At 36.1% G+C, this 25489-nt stretch overlaps 1 protein-coding gene across 3 annotated transcripts; it reads right to left on the bottom strand.

Moving 5' to 3' along the window:
* Window positions 1-6012: 6012 nt before the first annotated feature.
* Window positions 6013-23860, bottom strand: EXO1 (exonuclease 1). Of its 3 annotated transcripts, none has more exons than XM_088052976.1 (14): window positions 23355-23860; window positions 20945-21064; window positions 19943-20066; window positions 19046-19183; window positions 18614-18826; window positions 17074-17261; window positions 16123-16219; window positions 15324-15540; window positions 14133-14388; window positions 12500-12605; window positions 12140-12343; window positions 11535-11636; window positions 8159-8358; window positions 6013-6347 (listed from the first exon to the last, which is right to left on the bottom strand). In XM_088052976.1, the coding sequence occupies exons 1-14, from the start codon at window positions 23513-23515 to the stop codon at window positions 6206-6208; spliced, it is 2268 nt and encodes a 755-aa protein (XP_087909102.1). In that variant the 5' UTR covers window positions 23516-23860; the 3' UTR covers window positions 6013-6205. The 3 variants fall into 3 exon arrangements, with proteins under 3 accessions (XP_087909102.1, XP_087909103.1, XP_005518563.2); XM_088052977.1 differs by having other exon boundaries at window positions 12140-12340; XM_005518506.3 differs by having other exon boundaries at window positions 12140-12605.
* Window positions 23861-25489: the final 1629 nt, after the last annotated feature.

The raw sequence follows: 25489 nt of genomic DNA, 5'->3' as shown, positions 1-25489 counted from the left end.
AGGATATGAGCCCCTTTAATTTCTATGCTTTTTCAATGTGCATATATAGCTGTAATGTCCTGGTTTACTTATACTTTGTTTATAGCAACAGTGGGTACTCTTTAGTGAATTTATTATTTAGATCCCTAGAAAGGAGTTTGAACGAAGAAAGAAGACAGGGCTGAAAACTCAAGTCCAAAACATTCAGAATTAAAGAAGATTGATACAGAAAGGGAAAACCAGTTTCCTCATTAAGCACAAAAAGATTCGGAACAACTGGTTTAAAATTTTCTAAAGCCACTTTTCAATTTTGGAAACATAGATTCAGAATAGAAAGAGGGCCAGATCTTACACAAAATTAACTACTATGACTGTGAGCAAAATTAATACCTCTATTAAGTGCCCCACAAGAAGAAAATAATTCAAATAAAAATTGGGATGAAACCACTACCACCCCAGATTTTCTTGATGGTCTGAAAAATAAAATAAAAACCCAAATGAAAACAGGGTACTGCTATTTATAAACTTAGCACTAATTACGTTCAATTTTGTTGAATTCAACCACTAGCATTCTGTTATCCTAAGTGGGCATGACTTACTGCAGGCACTTGTTTAATATAAAAATCTTCCAGACATCCTAGAAAATTTATTAAGGCTTCTGAAAAGGCTTAGAAGTTACAGCTTATATACAGAGTTTACTTATGCTTCACATCTTTGCAGATATCAGTACTTAATTTTTAAACTGAAAATTAAATGGAGCCAGAAAACTTTATGAAACCTTTAACCAATCTATTTAAAGAAAATTACTCTAGCCACAAGATTGAAGCTCCCCTGCTGCATACTTTTCATTACTTCTCTCCCACTCTACAGTAGATATTTTCTGTTTTGCAGAAAGTTTTCATGGTTTATGGGCTGACATCCCATCTTTCCTTAGTTCTCCCTTCTCTAGACTAAACAATGCCAATTCCTTCCACCCTCCCTCATACTGCCTTCTAGACTGTTGCTCATTCTTTTTACTTCTCTCTGGACTGTCTCCAGGGTGTCTACATTTTTCTTCAAGTATTGTGTCCAAAACAGTACTCCTTGCTACTGGAGTGTCAAGGACAGTGGAAGAAGCACTTTAATAAGTAAAGTAAATAAGTAAAAAAAATAAAATAAAATGTTTGTACTCCAGAACTGCTTGATTTAGCTTAAATTTTGTGATACTTAATAAGTGCTGGGAGCTTTCTGAACCGTGCAACTGAAGATATATGTTCAGAGTGTCTTTCCTTGTGAAAGCTGGGTTCAGGGTTTTGTGACTGGGGGACTAAGGCCAGAAATTTGTAAATACGTCTCTTCCTTTATTACAAGGCATGCCAGCAAATCAGGAATAAGCTCTGATTTATTGTGCAAAATGGTCCCTATTTTCAGGCCCTCAAGCAGGCTCATAAGATTTTCAGATATGGACAGCAGTTATCCTATTTTGTGTTTAAATTACCCAGCTTTCTGGACACAGGTAGTGAGTTGAATTTCTAAGAGCCTTGCCCAAAAGGAGCACACTGAGCCCCCCAGCCTTCTGAGCTGTGCACAGTTACACAGCATAAAGCCTTGTTACTTCGGTACCTTTAGTCTGCAAACACTGTTTCATGAAACACAGTTTTAATTAATTTAATTAATTAACACAGTTAATTAGCTCTAAAACTTTCCAGGTCGCAATGTGTTATTTACTGTTTATATTTGGTTATGAAAATCGACTTAGTTAATACTCTAGACTAGTGTAGTCTAAATATCCATTCTACTAATTGGTAACACTTCCCCTACTCTTACTTTTCTGTGTTGCCTTAAATTGTGCTGTTTTTTTTTAAGATTTGGAACAGATCTTAATGAGACTTTTTTACCAGAATTTGAAGGATTTTGTATTTCAAATACTTGCCAGAGGCCAGTGGTCTATTACACTGGGCAAACATGAAACAAATTCAGCAAGTTGGGCTGGTGTTTTTAAACACCTGTGTTGATCCACAGAAGTCAGTGAGTCTCAGGTAAAACACAACTTTCCCAGGCATCTAGTCTCACAGTCTCTTAGTACAGCTCTATATTACAGCTGTATAACTTTGCATGGGAAAATAAAAGTGGGGGCTGCACATCAAATATTATCCTTTGCTATGGAGAAGAAGAGGTAAAATAAATATATTTTAAATTACTGCTCCACTTTCATGCCATCACTACAAAACTTAAAAGAGGGAATGAAAACAGAAATTCACAGCTGTAAAGTTCAGTAATCAGTGTTCCCTTGAAAACAAATAATGACGTCAGTGAACTAGCTTCAAGGTTGAGTAAATAAGATTAGAATAATAACCTGGGAAATTACAGAAATCTTCAGTGGACTGTTTTGAAAACAGATCAAACAATCATTAATTTTGGGGAAATTGCTACTGCAGACTATTGTAACTTTTCCAGAAAATGCACAAAATCCTTCTCTCCACTTGCCACTGCTGGCTTAAAAAGCAGAAGGCATTTTGAGGGTTTAATAAATAAAGAAATCAAAATACAGGGTAGGCCAAAGAAGAGAAGCCTTTCGTGTTGTTTTTTGCTGAGGAACAAGCATAATGGCAGCCAAAAAAAGAAACCAAAACCCAACCTACCTCAAAACTACACTTTGACTACTATAACTTATCGGTTATACAAAACTTTTATGTGTTTTGAAGAACTGTTTAAAAAAGAAACCTGAGGATATGCAAAAGATGCATTAGTACAAATACAGTGATATTTATATGTAGTTGGTATTTATTCAGCTAAGCACTGATAGTAGGTATGCTTTTATTTTTTCTTCTTCAAAGCCAGCTGAAATTTGACTTAAAAATACTGACCAGAACATAGGAGCATAATGTTCTTGCATGCCTGAAGCCAGCAATGTTGTGAAATCAAAGTGGGTAAAATCCACATTAACATGGAGGAAACTGACAAAGTCTCTTGGTCTTTACTGTCAGACAGAAATTTGTCCAACAGATATCACTTCAGGATTCTGGCATTGGCAAAATTTGCATGCCAGACACAGGAAACCAAGAATAACAAGACAAACCACAGAAGCCTTCAAAACTGTATAATTTTTATAGTTTAGTGAGAAGATGGATGTTCTCACTGTGACTGACCTCTAAGAAGTAGAGTTTTAAGCCAATACAAATATTAGCTTATTTAAGCATCTGAACATACATATAATATTGGACACAGGACAATCCAGTTTACTTTTGATCAGATTTTAGACCATTAACTGAACTCTACTTTGCTTAGCAATTTACCTTATTAAAAAACCAAACAACAACAAAACCCCCTAAAACAAAAACCCACCAAAAATGTTCAATTTTTTTTTTTTATTTAGCAACTATCATCTCAGAAGTCAGTGTTCTCTGTATTTAAACTATTAATTATTTATAAATCAATATTTATGTTATTTAGTTCTACCTAAAACTTAAAAAAAATGTCCATTGTAATTCAGGTGAAGATTGAAGGTCATTGTGTTTGCTAATGCAAATGGTTTCAATACACTGAAGTTAGCATTATCTAATTTAAAATGGTCTTCACTGGAGAAAAAAATGGTGAGATGAAATATGTAAAATTGTATTTAATTTGACAGAATTAGCTAATTGTTAAAAAAAGGATGCTAATAGCTGCTAATTGACCTCAAAAACATGCATTCATAAAAATGACTAACTACTGTATTGTTTTGTGTGAGAAGGAATAAAAAGATTTAAGCAGAAATACTCAGTTGAATTTGGTCAAGTCACCTAGTTTCAAAACCATGACTGGATTTGGATGATCACACTCTCACAATAATTGTCTGTGATACTTAATATTTATAGGTCATATGAGAATTGAATATGAAGGAATGGCCAGCCAGCACTTTCAAAAGTGAAGTCTGATTAGACCACCATTAGTAAATTTAGTTTTTCTGGGCCAGATTTACTCTTTTAATATGGTAGAGCAATGCCATCCATTTTGAAAGAATACTCTGAAGTCCTGTTGATAAAATTAGAAATATTAGTTATAAACACTAAAAATGTATATTTAGTAATTTATATGAGATTATAAAGCAAGCAATATACAAGTTATGCCTCTGCTTGCCATTTGCTTTCAATTCCTCCTACTCTCTTCTTGTTTCATAACTACCATACTTCTAAATGCCTGCTTTTTTAAGATCACCAAACTCTCCTTCCTCCATGGTTTTTTTCCCCTTGTGTTACATTTTATCCTCCCCAGGCCATCATAACCTGTAATAATTTCTCCTATTCTGATACTTAATAATTTTTACTACGGAATATTACCCTACCCTATTAAACTCAGGGATAATGTCTTACACCAATTCATTTGCATTTATATTATTGTACCTTCCCACAGAGCAAACACCAACACAATAACTCCACATCAAAAGTATAAAATACTATTTATGCTTACACATGTAATGTAATTATTTACATGCAATGTATCAGATGCCTCTATTTCTGAGAAGAATCCTCTGTAGTGTGAAATCAGTACCCAAGACCTCCAAAGCACAAATTGGGAACTAAACTAAAATATTTTTAAGAAATCTGCTTTAAGAACAATGTAGCTTGCACATAAGATAAGATCCCTTAAAATCACCTGTCCTTCATAGTACAAAACCAAGTAGTGTGTCTCTTATGATGATCCACTAAAGCAGGAACAACTGGCCCTTTGATTGAAAAGGCAGGAAAAAGACAAGAATGCACTGTACAAAACAATCTTGCAACTCCCACGCCAATAAATAAGCAATGGATGAAAATAAAGTGTTTTTATGTTTTCCCTTCAAAGACTCAATCTGTCATTTTTATTATATTTGTAGGAACACATAAAAATTTATCCTAGGCGATTGTTCTATGACTGGAAACACATTTATCCCTGGCCTACATTTGTAACATCATACCTGAAATAATTCTCACCGAAGATCAACACTAAAAATCCTGCTTTTCAGCCGTAGGGATTTTTTAGTGAATGAGAGAAAGCCTGTCCTAGAGCATCATTGCTTCAATTCCTTGTATGCACACCTTCAACACACAAGCAGAAAAAAAGAGGGCTGATCCCACAAATTTATGTATAACAGTCTTTTAAGCAGCTTCTTTGTAATTTAATTCAGCTGGTCACTTTAGTTTCATCTAGTTTAATAGATGGAAATTCTCTTAGAGAGAAAAAATAAGTACATTGCAACCTAAAAGCCTCTGCCTCTCACAGGTAATTTCAAACTTGAAATTCTTGCAAAAATCTCAAAGGCTGAGTGAAAGTATTAATCTCAGGAATGGAAAATAATATATTAAGATCTTTTTTGTACCTTCATTTGCCGCAGAAATACTATCCATTCCTAAAAATAGAAAAGTTTCAAACATACCTTTACACTGACTCAAATCCTGATTGGCAAGGTAGAAATCTGAAATCCCATCATACTATTTCAAGGTAATTGACTCAAACACAGCAAGGACTCTAGTCTCCTGCATTCTTTTAGTTGAACACTGAAGCTTGGCCTGTTGTGATGACAATATTTTGTAACCCTACCTCTGAGGACTGGCATTATGGGTGTCTGTTGTTGGAGAAGAATATAAATATGAAACAGACAAGTTAGACAGAAGAGTACTTTTTTTTTTTTTATAACATTCTATTCATGTGAGAATTTGGGGACCAGATATTTGTGATACTCCTTTCTGCAGACCCCAAGTTGTTACCACCACCAACACAACTGAATCAAACAGAAAGCTAACTGTTGAGAGAGCAACTCTTACCTTATAGGGAAAAGAAATAGTTAGCAGAGTGCTGGAAGTATGCTGCAGACTGTTGTGCACACTTAACAGCAGTTTTAAACTTGTACTGAAGCCAGATTAGCCTCAAAAGGAAAAAAGAAAGAGGCAAAAAATTATTAATTATTACAAATTAAGACAAAAACTTGTACTGCTGCTCTTGCAGAAACTTGGATTGTATGTGAGACCTACATAAAATGCCCAGGGGGCAACTCAAAGTGTTTGGAGAAAAATGGGGACTTTGAATAAGAGAACAGAGGAGTCTGAAATATTTTATTCCAGTTGGTGTAGAACTGTACCTTTGAATTCACACCTTCATAAAAGAGATGACAAATCACTAGTCAGACTAAAGTACATTGCTGGTTTTCAAAGCCTCTTTTTGATGTAATATCCAAAAGGTAAATTTTGACAATTATTAAAAATCCATCCGATTATGAACAGCATGCAGTTCATTGGAATATAGCTCTCTGAACATGACTACATTCCAGACGATTAAAAATTTCTTCTTCTGTTTCTGGAGTGAGCTGTATGTTATCTTTGATTGGAGACAAAGGATCTGACTTTCTACAAGAAGGAAGTTTTTCATACTCCCTGCACAAAAAAAACCCAACAAAGACAAAACAAAACCAGAGAATGTTATGATATTTTGTGTTTCTAACCACAGGCCAGTAAGAATATACAGGTTAAAACAAAGCAAGACCCCTCACCTACCCACTCCACCTATGAATAAGTACAAACTAAAAATTTCTGATGCAAAGTTTTAATTTTAATTTCAGTACAACTGAACAACTTCACTGAAAGTGACAGAATGATAGCTGTTAGCTTTATTTATGAAAGACTGTATGTACCTCATCCTACTTTGGGTTGTACATGGCTCCTTAACATTTAAGTTTTCTGAATAAGTGTAGTTGTATATCTATCTCCTGTGAGCCTTGACATTAACGCAGAACAGATTAGTGTCCCACATGATTTATTTGCCATGAGGTAATGTAATTGTTAAAACATAAGGCTAATTTAGAAACATCTTAAAATCTGGAAGAAAAAAGTTAAGTGAGTTCTAGCAGTAAAAAACCCAATTTGTGAAATGTGTTGAGAAAAAAATCCCCTAAAAGCTAATAAACTATTGCTTACGTAGAAGTAATAGAAAAATATATATCCCCAGTATAAACACCCAGAGGTTACAAACCAACCAAAACTGGATGGATAAAATTAGCATGGTGGGAGCCAAGTCTTGCAATCATCAGCAGAGAGTGCCACCTAGGCTCACAGTGCTCTGAATGCTTGTATTCTGATAAATCCAAATATATGAATTTTCTCCCTGTGAGCAACACTGGTCAAGACATTCCCGAATAGAGGTCAAGCAATAAATACACAAACACTTTCATGTCCTCCTTGAAACTGTCAGCCATTCTTACAACCCATAAGGAGGATAATAAAAAGTAAGATTTGTAAAAATGTAAATACTGTAAGTCATATTTTTTAAAGATAAATCAGTTGTATGTTTACAATAACCTCCCCTAAGGCCCAAACTTACTAAAATACATTCATCTGAATTAACACACGCTCAGCAATATCAACATTTACTACTCAGTGCAAAGAATCCTTTTGTCCTACTCACATTTGATTTCAAGTTAGTGAAAATAATTTTATTTAAATAAGACTTATTTACTCAAAGTTGGGATTGCTACTTAAAACTGGGAAAACTTCGCCACCAGGAGTTTTTACCTGAGCCCATAGAGAAAGCGTAAGTTAGAATACCTACATTCAGGCTCTGTTTTACTTTTAAAAATTATCATTGCCCTTCAAATTCAAATCTTGAAGCTATTTGCAGAAACTTCAAGTTAGGCATCTCCACAAAGAAAAGCAACAGCATTTTATAGTGTGCAAAAATGTCTCTTGTAACCAGATACTCCAGCTAACAGAAAGAGTCCATCAATTTACTGACATCTTGAAAGCAGAACACTTCTGACAATCAGCCATCTCCAAATGTGAGTGACATAGTTAAACAGAAGCAGTCCTGTAGTCAAATTTAGCAACTTTAATGCAGCTTTTGCATTCAGGTCAAGAAATGATTTTTGGTGTTTGATGGCAAACAATGGCAATGATTTTCATATCAATTATGGTAAACTAAATGTAATTACCAGTAAAATTCAGTAAGTCAATTTTAGCCAAGAGTTTTTCCTGGTTAGAAGGGAAAATGTAACTATAAAACGTATTTACCAAAAAACATGCTTCATGTTTACATCAGGCTTAGGAAGTTATAAATTGTATGTAGAAAATATCTAATCTTGCACTGTTATCCTTATTGAATTGTATGGAGAACATGTGTAAAGCTTCTTTGAAAATTGTTTCTTTGTGAAAAAACACACAGTGTACTAAGTAAAGGGGTTAAAGCAACTCACCTTTTAAATTGGAAGCTTTTCCAGAGGTCACCAATTGATTGCACTGATTGCAGCCCCAGCTTATTTTCAGTATCACAGTCCTTTCTCTTCTGCACAGGTGACAGTTTCCTGCTTAGTCCACTTACTTTAGCTGGTATCAATGGCTTGAGCTTTGTTACCATATGTGACCTTATATTACTGGATTTACGTAATCCAGGAACCTGTGGGATTTTAATATTGCAATACACATGGTTAAAATGACAACCTGTAAGCAACAGATATTATGCTGCAAAGCTTTTAGTAAAAAAAAGCACTTTACATTGTGTTGAGATAATGCAATCTGAAATGCCACAACAAAGTATATTTAGATAGTCTATAACCTGAAAAATAGCATCTAAAGCACAAGATAGACCACAGCTGTAAGAACTGGCAAACCAACTTCCATAAGTCTTCATATTAGGGATGTAAATACTCATTTCTTTTGAATGTAGTTTTTAAAATCTACTGAATATTTTTTTTTCTCTGTTTGAAGACTATTTGTTGTGCTCTCATGTAATGCCATCTTTTAGAATTTTAAGTGAAGCAATTATTTGGTATCACTCCCTGTGACACTCGGATTTCATGAAGATTAAACCATAAGCCAGAGCACAAGTAACAGTACAATGACCTCAAGGACCATCAGACCTCTAGCTGGACCTTCTTATCCAGCTTCTATACCAGGAGTTCAGAAAAGCTGTGCTTGGCCAGAATCTCTCTCTCTTAAATGCAACCAGACTTAAGTTGGAACATCTCAGTATCCTTTTCTTCAAGGAGAATTCATAGCTTAGTTCTTTCTGAAACATCATGGCATTTTGCCATCCCCCCACCACACACATTTTTTACAAATTTTTTTGCCCCTCAAATACTGTGTTCAGTTTTGGTCCCTATCTACAAGAAAGACACTGAGGCACTGGAATGAGTCCAGAGACAGACAATAGAGCTGGTGAAGGGTCTGGAGCACAAGTGCTAGGAGGAGCAGCTGAGGGAGATGAGGGTGTTTAGCTTGGAGAAAAGGAGGCTCAGGGGTGACCTTGCCACTCTCTTTCTTGCCTGAAGGGGAAGTGTAGCCAGGTGGGGGCTGGCCTCTTCCTCCAGGCAACTAATAATAGGACATGAGGAAATGGCCTCAAGGTGCACCAGGGAAGGTTTAGATTGGATATTAGGAAAAAATGTCTTCCTGCAGAGGTTTGTAAAGCATTGGAATAGGCTGCCCAGAGAAGTGGCAGGACCACAATTCCTAAAAGTGTTCAAAAATTGTGTAGGTACAGCACTTCAGGATACAGTTCAATGATGTACATGCTAGTGCTGGGCTGACAGCTAGACCTGACTGCAAAGGTCTTTTCCAGCCTTAATGATTCTCAGATTCTGTTATTGAAATGACATTGTTTCTACCTAAATTATTAAGCAGGTCTTGGTATTCCAAGAGGGAAAAAATGTTTAGAATGTAAGCTAAAAATTGGAACAAGAATACTAGAAGAACAAAATAAAATCTTTAAACTGCCTGCTTCAGAGTATTTCAGTTACCTATCACCTCAGTCTTTTTGCAGCATGTGAAGGCACCCAAATCCTATGTATCCCTGTAGTACTGAATTAGGTCAGAGTTATAAGTTAACTTATAAGTTAAGTTAGCTAACTCAAAAGTAGGCAAAGCTGCATGGTGAACACATACCAAGAAATTTAAAGCCAGAGAAGAATTCTCTTTTCTATTATCAGTATTAAGCTCTTCGCTGAGCTCACAGCAATTGTGAAAAATAATTAGCAGCAAAAACCACAGCTGGAATAGTATCACAAAAAAAAACTTGAGGTCTTAGGGAGCTTGGTATCACACAGATGTTTGTTAGTAAAAAGCTTCTACTAGTTTTGATATTAGAATTGAGTAGGTAGCACTTCACATTTTGGATTGGAACAACAATTATAGCTGACAAATTTTTCAGATTGCCTCCCCCAGCTATTAAATTCCTCTAAGTAAATCTACATAGCTGATACTCATCTTAGCAAAATCAGAATAAATTATGCATTATGTGATTGCTTCTTCCCTAAATCTGGAACTCATTTTCCCCTTTGGTATCTTCTATTGTATTTAACACCAGCAAACACGTTCCTTGTTTTACACTTGCAGGATCCTAATAAACTTCCTAATAAGATTTTAATAAATTCTAAAGGAAAAATGAGCCAAAAGTGATGCTCCTTATCTCTGCCTTCCCTCTCCTATGGTCTTACTGGTGATACAACTCACAGGAGTCCAAGACTCTGAGTGGGCCCAAGTTACAATATGACTGACCTTTTGGTTGTTGTTACTTTTTGACCAAGCCAGTTTCCTGATGTAATTCTTTATAATTACTATTACCAGCACACAGAGGAAGAAGAGAGAATTCATGGCCATGGAAATAAGTGGTAGAAATCCTCCTACTAGTGACTTGCTTTAAACTAACACTATTGTCCTCACAGATTTTCAGCAGTTTTTGTTTTCTGAAGGGCTCCAAGCATGCTGAAATTTTGTTTTTATGGGATGCTTATATTACATCAGTACTTCCATAATGTGATCCATCAATATTTAATACATTCATTCTCCCAGTATACCTTCTATGATGAGCAAAATAATGTAAAACATATTAAACACAGCCTTAAAACCAAAGCAATAAAAATTCTGAATGCCAGGACAATTTCTTTGCTCAGTCTTGCTGAGGAAAAACAGGAAAAATGTTAATGTTCCAAAATACAAATGTCAATTTCTCCTTAACAAATAAGTTCCTAACAATAACCACAAGATGTCAGTACTTTACAAAGCACACAATACTCTAGTGTGGCAGAGAGAAGCTTGTGATTTTTAGTCTGTCTCGGGGGTATACATAGAAGGATGAAAACATCTGTCTCTTACTTATCTATCTTCTGGCCAGTTCTAATGACAACACCTAAAGAGTCAGAGCTGTTAAAGTCTTAGAAGATTTTATCAACTAGTCAAATATATTAAGCTCTTAGAAATGTTCCAAAGACAAGGAACATAAGTTTATTCCTAGACATCCAAACACAGAGAAGTCAAATTACAGTTGTAATTTGTGACTATAGCTGGACTGTGAACATTACTGCAATTTATATCTTAAAACCTTAAGTGGGTTTTCTTGCCTTACCTTGGCTTACTTTACATTAAAGTGTTTAGAATCCCCAAACAAGTTGCAACTCTGTTTTTAAACATAGGTGGTTATATTTCAAACCCCAGCTTCCAGGGTAGATGAACAAGAATATATCTTTGTCTTGCCAACATTTGCATTGCTTAAGTCTTCCATTACAAGTTCTAAAATGAACTAGTAGAAATTGATTTTCAGAGTTTAGTAAAGATCAAAGTTAAAAGAATTCTTACCTTGGTCTTTATGATTGTACTTTTTTTGTTACTTTGAGCAGCAGAAAATAGCAGAGACAGAGAACATCGACCATCATTTAGTTTTGAACTGGAATCAGATTCCTTCAAGAGAAAATTGATCTGGGTTTAAAACAGGTTGCCTTTTTGTAAACACAATATATGTTTTCATATCTACATGTACATACTTTAAGGTACTATGTTTTCAGCAGTTCTAAGAACTCATACAAAGACCTGGGCTTTTAGCAAGCAACACTACAAAGGCATGCATACACTTCCAAAACCACTTCAGGGACTAAAAACAGAGAACAAAAGGTGAAGAAACCAGGAGTTTTTATGAGACACTGCAGTGATAGCAACAGAAAGACTCTTGACAAACTAAAACCAGAGAACAGATTTTATTTAAGCTAGTAAGTCAATCCATTCTGTATAATTATGTTAAGCATTGATAAGAATATGATCATTCTGTGATTCTATTTAGAAACAAGTTTTGTTAGCACAAGCTACATCATCTGTAGGGCACCATTCTGGAAAGGAGACATCATTGCATAATTTCCTTCATAATTTAAAGTGAAAAGAAATGCTGAAACAATGTCTAATTTTCTTACCTTTTCACCTGAGCTGTTTTTGGACACTTGTTGGATTTCTGAAGACTCCAAACTGCATTCTGATGGCTCACAAGACCCATCAGACTGTGATGACTGTTCCAGTTCTATTAAGGGGGTGGACTCTTCCTCTGATTCATCACACATTGCCCCATTAATCTGATCTTCCTGGGATACAGTGCAGTTGTTTCTCTGTTGGTAAAACTGCTGTGAAAACACAACATGAGATGGACCAAGATTTCCTGAGTTACTTTTGAGGCTGCTAAACCACTGGAAATAACTTTTCTGCATTTCTCCAGGAGGTGCAGACACAGTCTGTGATGATTTTTCAGTTTCTGAAAACCTAGAAACATCTTCAGCTACCTGTTTTACTTCCTGTTTCTGGCAATCCTGCTCAGCATCTTGAGTTAGATCAGCATCTTCCTTCTTTGCTGTACTGTCAAACATAACTGCATCATTGCAGAAAAACCTAAAAAAGAAAAAAAGGTGAAGGCAAGGGGGAAGAAAATGATGAAGTTATGTAAATGAGTATGTCATTGCCAATCATTGTCTTGATACATCAATTTTATTTTCAAGGTATGCTTGCAGACAAATTATTTTGGCAATGGCATTCTTTGACTAAAATACTAAGGTGATTCTTTACCTGAAAGAGAAAGATCTAGAAATCCTACAAAATTTAAGAACATATTAATTAATGATGATAAAGCTAGCAGTGAAATAGTTCAGCACCACTTATCAAGGTAATCAGAACCTTACTACTTTTTTTCTATGCTATAGCAGCATCTCCTGAGCATACTGAGCACATATTTAGGGAAGAACCCATCATCAGAGACAACTTAATTTTTGATGCAATAAAAAACGTTTCAAAAATTTTCAGCTCAGAAAGGTGTGCTTTAAAACTAAGGTATTACTGCTCTATAAAATTGCACTGCTCAAAAATACTCGGACTATTTAATAGTAGACTTAACTGTGATAATGTTTTGTAAAACAAATCCAAGTAGTTGTGGCCAAATGTGACTAAATAAAAAAAACTCAAAAAAACTAACAAAGTCCCTGCTCTCAAAGTGCTGCTGCAGAAATCAGCAGTGTCAGCTGAATGAGATGGGATAAGGACAGGTATTTGTCATAGAGTATGACCAGGTTTAGCTTTACTGAAACAAACAAAAAACCCTGTCAACTTAACTTCATGTATTCGTTAATTGCTTACATATTTGCCACAAAGTAGTTACTTTTGGGTTTTTTTGAGATATGTCACACGTGTACCTGAAACAAAACCCCAAGCCAATTCCTAATTAATTTTGATACCCAGAGATTTCAAATATTTTCTTGAGAGCCACTAAATTGATCACAGAGCTGGAGCACCTCTCCCACAAAAACAGGTTGAGAAAGTCAGGGCTGTTCAGCCTAGAGAATAACAGGCTCCAGCAAGACCTTCTAGCACTTGCAGTTCCTACAGGGAAGGCTGCAGGAGAGCTGGAAAGGGACCAGCTTTCATAAAGGCATGTAGTAACAACACAAGAGGGTGTGATCTTAAGTTGAAGGAGGTTGAAATTAGATATTGGAAAGAAATTTTTCACTGTGTGGTGAATGTGAGTGTGGTGCACTGGAACAAGTTGCCCAGAGAAGTTGCAGATGCCCCATGCCTGGAAGTGCTCAAGATCAAGCTGGATGGATCTCTGAGCAGCCTGGTCTAGTGAAAGGTGTCCTGACAATATCAGGGGAGTTGGAACAAGATGATTTTAAGGTCGCCTCCAAACCAAACCAGTCTATGATTCTATGAATAGTCTCAGCCTTCACTTCTGCAGTAAAAAATGAACATTATCTGTCTCACAAATAGATAGCATGCCTAGCACAAAGGATCCACCATCTTAGCTGAGATGCAGTACAGTTGCATAAATTGTTTGAGGTAGCATTTTTCCTATTTTCAGTATTCAGACTATTTTAACAACCAGGACAGCAAATAATATTCTGCTACTTATGAAAAGATGTGACATACCTGCTTCTTGTTCCTGGAACAATTACAGCATCCTTCTCTTTGCTTTTCTTTTGTAAAAAGGAAGCAAATTTATTTCTAACTCTGGGTACAGAGTTAGAGCTGTCTTGAGTGATGGAAATTCCTGGAGAATCAAGGCTTTTCATTGCTGACACATTCTTTTGTGCTTGACCATCATTATCATTCTCCTTCTTGATTCTTTTTGTTTTTGAAAATGAATATTGCATCAACAGATCTCCATCTGATATTTCTTCTGAATCTAAGGACAATTTAAGCATCACTGTAGAAGCACATTCTACAATTAACCAGTTTTGAGTTAACAAGACATTACATATTTACTCTCACAGGCTTAAAAATATTAGTAAGGTTTGGTAAAATTATTGACACTTGAGTTTAGATGTCTTTAACACCATTGCTTTCTAGTACATAGCCTTAAAAATAACTCAGTGAAAAGGTAGATGGAGTGAAGGCAGAACAACTACAATGAAATTACATTTGATTTAAAGGCAGGTTGCTAAACTACCTACAGACTTTAATAAGCGAGGGAAAAGGAAGATACCAGGAGTAACAACGGAAAAAAGTAAAGCCCCAGCAGTATAATCAGAAAGCAAAGGAAAACACTTAACATATAAAGGACAATAGGAACAAAAAAGTGCCTCTTCTATTACAAGCCCACAGTTTATCTGAGCACATATAACTCAGGTGGTATAGAAGACGAGATATCACAGATGCACTAGAGAAAGTGAAAAGGTTGGCATACAGAGTATCTATACAGGGGATAGAGGCAGCACAGTCTGAGTATAGAAAACATTCTTTATGTTTTCTGTCTGGCCTAATATCAATGCTAGGAAAAACAGACTGTTTTAATTTCTTCACAAGCCATTTTAAGATAGAAATTAAAATCAAAACTATTTCCAAATACAGATTGTATTAAACATAACTTGAAATTGAAACCACCAGGGTTTTATAGCAAACCAAAGAAAGTTAAAATCAAGTCTTGTTGAAAGTTTGCTGTCACCCTCAATCATTATTTAGGTTTTAATATTATGGCTTGTTAGTCTTGTAGCTTGTTGAAAAGAGAATACAGACAATAATTCAAGAGTTAAACCTCTAAAGCCTCATACCATAAAGTAAAACATAAAATCTTTTTTTTTTACCCCCAGCTTCATTCATATACTTATTTCATAAACATACCACTCCTCGGCCTTTTTGCCAAGAGCTCTTTGCCTGCAAGCTTTAGTCCTTTAATGCTGATTATTTTCTCCATGCCTTTGGTTATTGGTTTCTCTGGGAAATACATTTTAGGAGGAGCAGGATCTTCAGCGGGGCCAAACTTGTATTCTCTGCTCCAAATGCTATTGACATGATTATCACGTCGGTCATTCCAGCCACAGCTTCTCTGCTGCACAGGCTACAAAAAACAAAAACCAAGACATAGGTTTATAATCTTGCCTTCTATATCTGATTTCCTGACTTATCATACATGGAAGGAAATGTTGACATTTGTACATCTAGTGACATACTCTCCATAAACCCTTCTTTTGTTCCCACAGTTCTCATGCTTTTCATACTTTTTGTTGTGCTCCCATGATGTCTTCATTTCAGTATGGCACAAGTAACTAACTGCTCATCTCAGCCCAAATTTAAAGTTTAAAAATTTATTTCTATTCAGGAAACAATTCTGGATTATTCTTGGAAGAAATCCAAAGCTCTTTGAGAATTTTCTCTTTAAACCAGTTACCTCTGTAAACAGATTTAATGACTTACCAAAAAAGTCTGAAAGTAAAACAGATATTAAAGTCAAATACCATGAAAAATAAAACTTCACCTTTAAAAAGAGTGAGAATTATGTGTGTAGGAGCACACATATTCTGTAATACCAGAATAGCTTTCACTGACAATTAATTTGAGGATAACATTCAATCACATTTTCCCATTAACGTTCAGACCCACATCATATTCTTAATATCTAACTTCATAACAAAGACATTACCTGTGCCACGTCAGGGTTATAATTATCAACTTGTTCCATTGTATTGATATCAATATTGCCAATAGCAATTTGAAAAGCAGTATCATCACCAACATGTCTGTTCCCATCATAGTAAGGGAAAATATCTGAATATTACATTATATTTCAACAACTGTACCATGAAAGTTAGAACAGCCACTATCCCCTTTTCCAGCTAAAAAGCATGGCTAGACTATTAACCCAAAGGATTAATACTATTACTCCTGGCTTATTCTGATCTAACAGTAATTGTAACAGATCCACAGTCTTTGGCAAATCATGAAAGTCAAAATTAAATCCTTCAATTATCAGCAGGAGAGGCATTACCTTTCTCCTTCCTAATTTCTGCACATGCCAGAGATTAGATGGCTTGAACATACAAAGCTAATAACTACTTTAACACTCCCCTCTCTTCCTTCATTTTCCTAATCTTCCATGTTGAAATTTATATCGCACAGATGTGGCAAAATGCTACTTTTTCTATACAAAGGGGTATCTGGTAAAACAGGAAATGCTAAGATTAGAGACTGAGTTGAGCACAAATTGCAAGAATTAAACTAGAAGAGATTATAACAAAAGACAGGCAGAAATTCAAGACAATAATAAAGCAGTTAGTTTATATTTAAACTGTATTTAAAAATTTGTTTTCTAAAGAAAACAACCATATCAATAATTTCTACCTAAAACTATATATCAATAATAGGTCATTTAGTTACTCCCTGCACTTTTAAAAAAATTATTAAAACCAGAGCAAAGGAGAGAAGAAGAAAACCCCCACGAAAGTTTTTGACTGCAGAAAAACCAGACTTTAGTCAAAAGCAGGGATGCAACAACAAAAAAAATGTAAGTACATCACAGATGTAATCAAAGTTGTAAGATACCACATCAGCTCACCCTTATTTCCCCATTTTGCTGTTTCAACACAAAGGATACCGTCCTGCGTAAGTTAGTGTTTCTGGATCAACATCATCTCCATATGCATTCAGAGGAACTAATTTTCTGTTGACAGGATCAAAAACTAACTGATATAGGAATGTATTATTAGCTCTAGTAAAACCCTGTATGTATTCTTCTGATACTGTTATATTCATCTTCAAGTACTGCCCCATTTTCTTAATAACCTGTCAAAAAAGAAATTACTCAACTGTTTCATTTTAACAGGTCACATGAAAGGTAAATACATTTCAATTATTAATTATCTTTCATTGTAATTAAATGTAGAATGAGTGTCCGACTGCAACAAGCAGATTCAATCTAAATAGGGGAAGGAAAGACAATTGTATCTTATTTTCCTACTCAAATCGTCTACAATTACATAGATAACACAAGTCAATTTTATCTCCTTCTTTAATAAATAAATCAGTACAAAATATGAACAGAAAAACAAATCATCTCCTTAAGGTGCATTTACTTAACCTACTCCACATCAAATTTTTATCATTCATATTACCAGGACATATAAACAATATATGGGTGTTCTTATAATGGAAAACCAAAAGCAAAACTAACCAGAACAAACCCTGGAATTTTTCTCAGAGATACATTAAAGCAAATAATGATTTACATGGGAAAATTCAAAGTTCCCCTTTTACTTCCTCAAAAGCCAAACCAGTTGCTTTGATGTCTGCTCTATATGATACAAAACATTTTAAAATTAAAAATCACAGTTCTCTGTGAGAGAAAAAAATAAAATACACTAAAACAGACAAGTAATATAAAAAAGAAGATAACAAACTAAGTTAATTAAACTGCATACTAAAATGCTTCTCTGCATTAGATTTACCTGCCTCCAGGACAGCCCCATGAGGTATTTTTTATTAGCTCTTAACCTCCCTACTCCCTTACAACCCACACATAAAAAGTTATTCCCACCCTCTTAGCCTCTCTATCTCCTAATACAAGATTTGTTTTAATTTCATACAATGGACAAGAAAAAAAAAACCAACCCTATATTAATTTGTTTTGCATCATATCACGTTTTTCTTCAATACTGTTTTTAAAGAAATATAGAAATGTCCACATCCATATGTATGTCATTAAATAAGATTTCCAATCTCTATCCCTCCCCCACACAGATAAATCTGTACTTATACAAAAGTAACAGTTCATTGAGTAGTTCTAATAACTAATCTGCAGAAGTAGAAGAAAGCAGTAATTAGCGGAAAAAAAACCCCATCAAAGTCTTACAAAAAATTAAGTTTCCCCTTCCCTTCCTCAAGCAGAATATACCCTCAAAGGATTAAAAGAAATCTTTACCTAAGTTTACTTTAGTATATTTCCTATTAATATAGAACAGCTTCAATACTTAGGTTAAGTTCAGCACCTTTTTTAAGCACAGGTAAAAAATACTTTTTAGTATTCTCCTTAAAATGGATGAAGTCAAGAACCCTTCATATTTTCAATTTGGTGTTAAATTTCCTATATACTGATATAGGCTCCCAAAAAACAAAACACAAAGCAAAACTGAGTTTACCTTTATAATATCTGGATTGTTGGCTAATTTTAGTAACTTGCATGCTTTAGCTAACCCAATTCCATGAATTGAAGGGAGGTAGTCACAACCAGAAAGAATACACATATAACGGAATTTCTCTTCTGTAAATACATTTCCAAGCTGCTTGCAGTTTCCTAGCCGACTTTGATCTATCTCTAGTCCATTTCCAAACTTGTCAATTTTCAGAAACACCTGAAAATGAAGAGGAAGTAAAAACAATAATTTTCACTTATGTAAGATGGTTCACTGCACTTGGTGGAAACAAGAGAGGCAAAGTGCTATTCTCATCTCTTCTGTTTCCCACATTTGCTGTAGAAGAGTTAACCCATACATCAAACATATTTGGCAACTTCAAGCTCTGCTTTTCAAATATCAGCAAGAGGTAAAGGCTATTACTATTTTCTTCCATACCTTTTTACATCCGAAAGCCAAAAGATCAGAGTCTTCCGTAATTATAGCTTGAACTATGCCAACCTTATTAAGATAAGCCAGCTGAGCATCAGCTTCATAAGGAGCAACAATACAATCAACTCCCTGGGCACGTGCAGCCTGTACATAAACAAGAAGCATACAAGTACTTTGCATTAATTTTCAGAAATTACCTTAAGAGATCTGAAAGCATAAAAACCTCTACGTTAGAAAGCCAAAACCATGACCCTTTTAATCACACACCCATCCTGCCCCCAGTAAGAGTCCAGTATTTCATAGCTAAAAACTCAACTTTTAAGCACTTCAAATCTATGTACACTGGTTTACAAAAACAACCTTTCCTATAACACTGTTGCCACTGCATCTGACCACAGCTGACAGCTTCAAACTCATGCAAGTTACATTCTGGACAAAGGAGAACAGTACTAGAGTAAGATTAATACTTTTTGATAAAGACCATATGATTGCATTGAAAGTATAGCAAAAAACTACTAGAACAATTTTTAATCAGCCAATTTTTTTCCTGTAGTCTATGCTCAGAAACTAGACAAGGGCAAAAATGCAAAAAAAAACCTGATTATTTTTTGTGCTGCAAAAGTAAAACGGATGTTATCAAATTCAGTTCATAGTGGTAGGAAGCACTGTGTTTTGTTTGACACATTATTATTTATACAAACGGGCATAATAAACTTAATCTTCAAGTTTGTTAATTGTGCCTAAGAATCCAGTAATATGCAGGATAATTAGAGATTAAGCAGGTGGGACTACTTTTCTATATAGAAGCGGCAGTGATGTAGGCACAAAAATGCAGGGTAAGATATGCTACCTATTGCAGAGATTTTTTTTAAACTGTCATTATCAATAATGGTGACAACTTACTTTAATAACTTCATGAGCCATAGCATGGGTAATATTTACACTGCGCCCAAAACATTCTCTAGCTTCTGACAGTCTCCCTTCCTGCAACAATTGTTTCCCTCTCAGAAGACTGGCTTGACGTCTCCTAAAAGACAGACAAAAAACATTCACTAATCTCAGATTATTTTTCACTTGAAAGAACAAACAGAAGAAGGGACTAAGAGAGACAGGTAATAAAGGGGGAAAAATTGCCACACCTTCCAAATCTGAGCTACTGAATAATTTTTTAAAACTAAAGAATAACTAGGTCATTGCATTGACAAGGACAAATAGATTTGAATGTTGAAATTGATAATATTTTCTCAGAAAACAGTGACAAATAGGAACTGAAATTAGCAGTGTAAAAGAAGAAATGCACCCACTCAGCTTGCAGTAAAATAGATTTAATGGGAGTTGGGAGTGTCTGATACTTATTGATTTAGAGGACAGAAAACCTACTTTACTTAATTTCATAAATCGGAAATTGTTCACTTCATGCTGAAGAAAGCACATGTCTCATGAGAATTCATAAATAACAAGCACTACTGAAAAATCCTCATAGCTTCAGTAGAAATTTAATTTATAGGGACCTGAATCCAAATTTGAAATAAGTTTATCTTCTTAGTTGTAGAGAAAGATAGGGAAAGGGTTGTTATTTTTAAATAAAATTATACAGGGAAAAAAATATTTTTGTCCAGAGATCACAAGTGTGGGTAAACTAAAACCCTCTAATACATTACAAGAACTACTGCTCAAAGGTTTGCTTCCTTCCTCTATAAAATGGCTTTCATTTATGAAGTGCATTTCTATTTTTGGAATAAAACCTCTAAGTTTTATGATTTTAGACATAAATTTAAAAATATCACACTATATTGCAGGAGGGTTCACCAGAGCTTACTTCCTAGCTGAAGTTTGAGGGTTTTTTGATTTTTACTGTAGTGATAAAACTGCTTTGCTTGCAAATCAATACAGTTCGGTACTTACTCTCGTCGTGCCTTTTCCACTTCCTTCTTAGAAGGTAGGGTACATCCATCAAATACCAAAATTGGTTTGATTCCAAATGAGAGCAGCATTTGAACAAGTTTCATACAGAAAGCTACATAACTGTATCAAAAATAACAAAAGTAAGAAAAGAAAGATAAACTTCATTGTTAACCACAAGTCTATTACATATTTTCCAGTTGCAGGAAAGGAGAACTGTAAGTTTAGGACTAACTATAGTTCAAAAATCATAACAGGCTGTATAGTCCCCCTATATCACAAAAATCTAAGAGCACTTGAATGCAGTTTGGTTGGGTTTTTTTAACAAGAGAAACAATCCACCTCTCAGTTCAGAAATGGGCTGACTGCTCCTCTCTCCTAGAAAAAATGAAATAAGAATTCAGATAATTTTGCTACATTAGGATTCAATACTGACAAAACTTGACCAGTTAAAACACGAATTGTCTTTTTACTTTCAGCAACTCAATTCATAATGGCCAGGGAAACAGGAAGCAGACAAGCACAGTACATGATCTTTCCCCAGAAAGGCAGACTAAATGCACTTTTGTAGAGTTGGAAGTGATGGGGGTTATTTAATCTCTCCTTGTACAACTATCCACTCTTCTCTCTAGATAATGGATGTATCCTATGGACAAGACATACAAACCTATCTTCCCATATTAAAAATACAGGTACAGCACTGATAATATTCCAAAAGACAGAAGAGTTCCCCTTCTGTACAAACTGTGAAGAGGGTATATGGCCCAGGAGGCAACCTTCCACTGCCTTCAAAGCCCATCCCTTGAAAAAATATTTGTTGGGCGTTCCAGATGTTATTTATTCCCTCAGACCTCTCACCTTGTTACCTGGTATTTCTACAGATCTGTACGAGATCATTTCATCAGCAGCACAGAACTAAAATCTAGTAACTGTTGTAAACACTAAGCAAGCACATTGCAGAGATGCTCAAAGAAAAAAAAATTACTTATTTTAAGGACAGTGTTTAAAACAGCAAGAGCAACCTCATCAACACAGGAAGGGAGAAGGAGAGTGGGATGTAGAAGCATTTAGAATGCAAGGATATGAGCACTGAAGAAACTGGATTTGCAGCTACTGAAAAATAACAATGATTCTTCAAAGACAGGAGCCAATAGCACTGTAGCTATAGAATACCTTTGAACAGATGAATTTTAAAGTATGGAAGGATTCTACACTATAGTTAAGGTGCCAGTCTAGGATCACATGTGCATGGAAACAAGATTTGCCCACAAAGTACTCATTTATTCAACCATTCCAAATGACTATGAATATTTCTCCTGACATTTTTTCTTCAACTGAAGCGAGTCCTATTCTCAGGACTCTGAGGAACCTCCACTACCTTCAAGGCAGGGTTGAAACTCCACAATTCTTCAAATTAACATAAGCAGCAGTAAATATTTGAATCCATTTGCAAAGCACCAGCTATCTCCTGACTCCAATCAAACATATGATGGATCCAAGGTCCTCTGGGTGGTGCCAAGCAATAGGACAAGAGGCAGCAGGCAGAAGCCAAAACAAGGAATTCTACCAGAATAGAAGTAGAACCTCCTTACTGTGCGAGTGACCAAGCACTGAAACAGCTTGGCCAGAGAGGTTTTCGAGCCTCTTCCTTCTCTGGAGATATCTGAATGCCATGTGGACTCAACCCTGAGTAATGTGCTCTAAAAGAACCTGCATGAGATGACAACCAGTGGTCCCTTCCAACCTTACCTATATCCAATCTTAAACAAGAGTTCAACACACATTTCCAGAAACTGGCAAGAAATGCAAACCTGATTTGAAGTGTGGAGCTGAATCTGAAATATGAGCACAATTTTTGTTCGTTCCCTTCCCTAGAAATATAACTGTCAAAATGTGTTTTAGGAAAGCTACTTTCACTAAAAACATAGTATTTTAAGCAAAAAAATCTTACACCTTATTCAAAGCACAACACATCTCTCAAAATTCCTTGGCATCAATACAACCTTTGTCACAGCTGTATTTACAAACTCTTTTGCTTACAAAAACGGTGTCTTAAAATAATATTAAGTTTGAAGTTGAAGATTTGCACCTACAGAAATTCATCAGAGAAATTAGATTATAGTTGAGAGTGAGACATACTAGGAAAAAAAACAAAACTAACTGATACAGCCTCGGGTATTCTAACCAAAAATATATTTTGAGAGGTTTTCCCCAACATATACTTTAATATTTTTATTTCGCACAGCTGTAAAGCTATTTATTTATTCCAGTTTCTAAAGAGTTCAACTCAGAATTCAGAAGCAATAGTAAGAAGCGAAACTACTGCAACTTAAGATTTTAGTTCAAGAAACACCAAGTTAACAAAAACTTAAGTTTGTAAAAGGGCCGAGACTCAAACGTAAGAAAGACTTACAAATCCGTGGGCTCTCCTCGGGCCAGCTTCTCAGCACAAGCGTAGGCGCCTTTGTGCAGCCAGCAGTAGGTGTCCACAGCTACCGCCAGCCCTTTGTATTTCTTCACGTGGGAAGGCTCGGCAGCCTCCTTAATAAACTGGAGCAGGCCCTGGATCCCCATGATGCCGCAGAACGGGATAAAAAAGAAAAGAGCGAACACAAAGCCGAGTGCTTTGTGCTCTCGACCGTCAGTCGTGATCTTCGCTCGAGGCCCGTCAGGTCAGCTCACAGACCAGGGCCACGAGAAGCCCCTGCGGGTGCCCCCACGCACCCCGGCTCGGGGCCGCCTCCCCACGCGGCGGCGGCTGTACCTCGTTACGGGCCGGTGCTGCCCGGGGAGAGGGCCGAGAGAGGGGCCGAGAGAGGGGCCGAGGAGGGAAGCGGAGACTCGGCCCCCGCCCGCCCGCGCCTCGCTGGAGCAGCCGCAGCTCCTCCGGTCCAGCCCAGCACAGCCCCGGGGCTTTCGAACAGCGCGCGCCGAGCACGGCAGCCCCGCCCCGCGCACGGGGACTACGAATCCCATGGTGCTCCGCGCGGGAGGGGGCGGGCCCCGCTCTGCCGCCGTGGGACAGAGCATTGCTGACAGAGTCCGTGCCTCGCAGGCCGCGTGCGGCGGGCACGGCTCGCGGGCAGCGGCGGGAACGTGCCGTTTATAAACATTAAACAGGCAGAAATCAAAAGGCCCCGCAGAGTTTTAACAGGACAAGGGACTGAAGCCAACACCGTGAGAGGGAAGGGGAGGGGCTGGCACGGGTCACTGACTGCCAAGGATCAGTGAAGCACAGATGTTGTGGTTGCAGCGCTGAGACCCTGGGGTTCATGGAAGAACGGGTGGTCAAAGTTGCAATTAAGTGATACAGGTTATTTTTCTTGTCACTTAACGTAAAGCTTTGCTTGCATAAATAAAAATTGCAGTAAGAAGTAAATGTAGGCCAATATCTACCAGACAGCAGTTTATTTTCCTACGTGCAATTTTGAAGCCCGTACAGTTCTTAGATACTTTGACTCGGTGACATGGATGACTCAGTCAGCAGTGTAGAAAGCAATGTTTCCAGACAGGGGATAGCAAAGTTTAAATTCAATGCATTCTGGCAAGAGCATATCTAAATTGCAACTTCTCAGCTAAGAAATGCATAGAAATAACTTGGCCACAGTGATAGCTGTGAAAAATTCGGTTCACATAATTTTTACAGGATTTAAAAGTTTAATAAAAAAAAACAATTAGGAGAAAAAAATAAAGTATACAAATACGGCCGGGTGTCTCTGCATTCAGCCAAGAGAGCACACCTTAACTAACAAAGGATTGCCCCTTAAAAACAGAACCCTACTACATATCCATAAATTCTCATACATATTCATACACTCTCATACATATTCATACATTTTTCTTAGAATCGTTGGTGTTCTTCTGTTTAGTTTTCTCTTGCCCCCTTCCCAATAGATCAATCTTCTTGGCGTCATCGAGATTTACATTCCTTGATACCAGAAATGCAATAAATTCCTCCCCCCAGAGTTCTGGTCACTGCTGTCTTCATCTGGATAAGATAGTTTACAAAAGGAAAAAGAAAGAGTCTCCAGCTATCTTTTTCAGTCTTTGGGTTATACAGACAAAAGTAGTTTTTGTTTTAATGCTATGTCATAGCTTAACATATATGTATTATACAACTATTTCTAAGTTTCATCAATAACAGAAATAAAGAAAACTATATTAATATAACAAAAATTTCCATTCTTATACACATAACATTCATTTTAATATTTGCGAAAAGCCAACAATATATGTATCTATAACAATAGCATAAGATGTTTTAATGTTGAAAATATTGATTGAATTCTGCTTTGACAATTCTTTTTTCACTCTGTGATTCTGACTATATATGACACACTTTACAAGTTTTAAATCCAATTGCAGTTAGGATTCCATTTGGATTAGGTTCACTTCTCTTAAGAATATGTTATCCTGTCACTTCTGACATTTCTTTTTCTATCAAACTGCTGTGCTCATGGGAAGAACAGAAATCAGAGTAGACAATGTAATGGACCAATATCATTCTAAATTTTATGTGCAATTCAATTAAATATATGTTTGACTATT

This window comes from Pseudopodoces humilis, chromosome 3, assembly GCF_049639895.1.
Source record: "Pseudopodoces humilis isolate 2021_Gansu_Grassland_sample_001 chromosome 3, ASM4963989v1, whole genome shotgun sequence".
Classification (NCBI taxonomy): domain Eukaryota; kingdom Metazoa; phylum Chordata; class Aves; order Passeriformes; family Paridae; genus Pseudopodoces; species Pseudopodoces humilis.
Note: the sequence above shows the minus strand (reverse complement) of the source record. Positions and strands in the feature narration are given on the sequence as shown.

Bases quoted from the DNA above. Each gene is read 5' to 3' on its own strand.
- EXO1 (XM_005518506.3), bottom strand. From the start codon at position 23,515: ATGGGGATCCAGGGCCTGCTCCAGTTTATTAAGGAGGCTGCCGAGCCT. The intron at 19,184-19,942 runs GTAAGTTGTCAC...GTTTATGTACAG, and splicing joins TGGCTCATGAAGTTATTAAA to GCTGCACGTGCCCAGGGAGT. The intron at 11,637-12,139 runs GTAAGAAAATTA...TTTCTCTTGAAG, and splicing joins AAAACAGCTCAGGTGAAAAG to GAATCTGATTCCAGTTCAAA.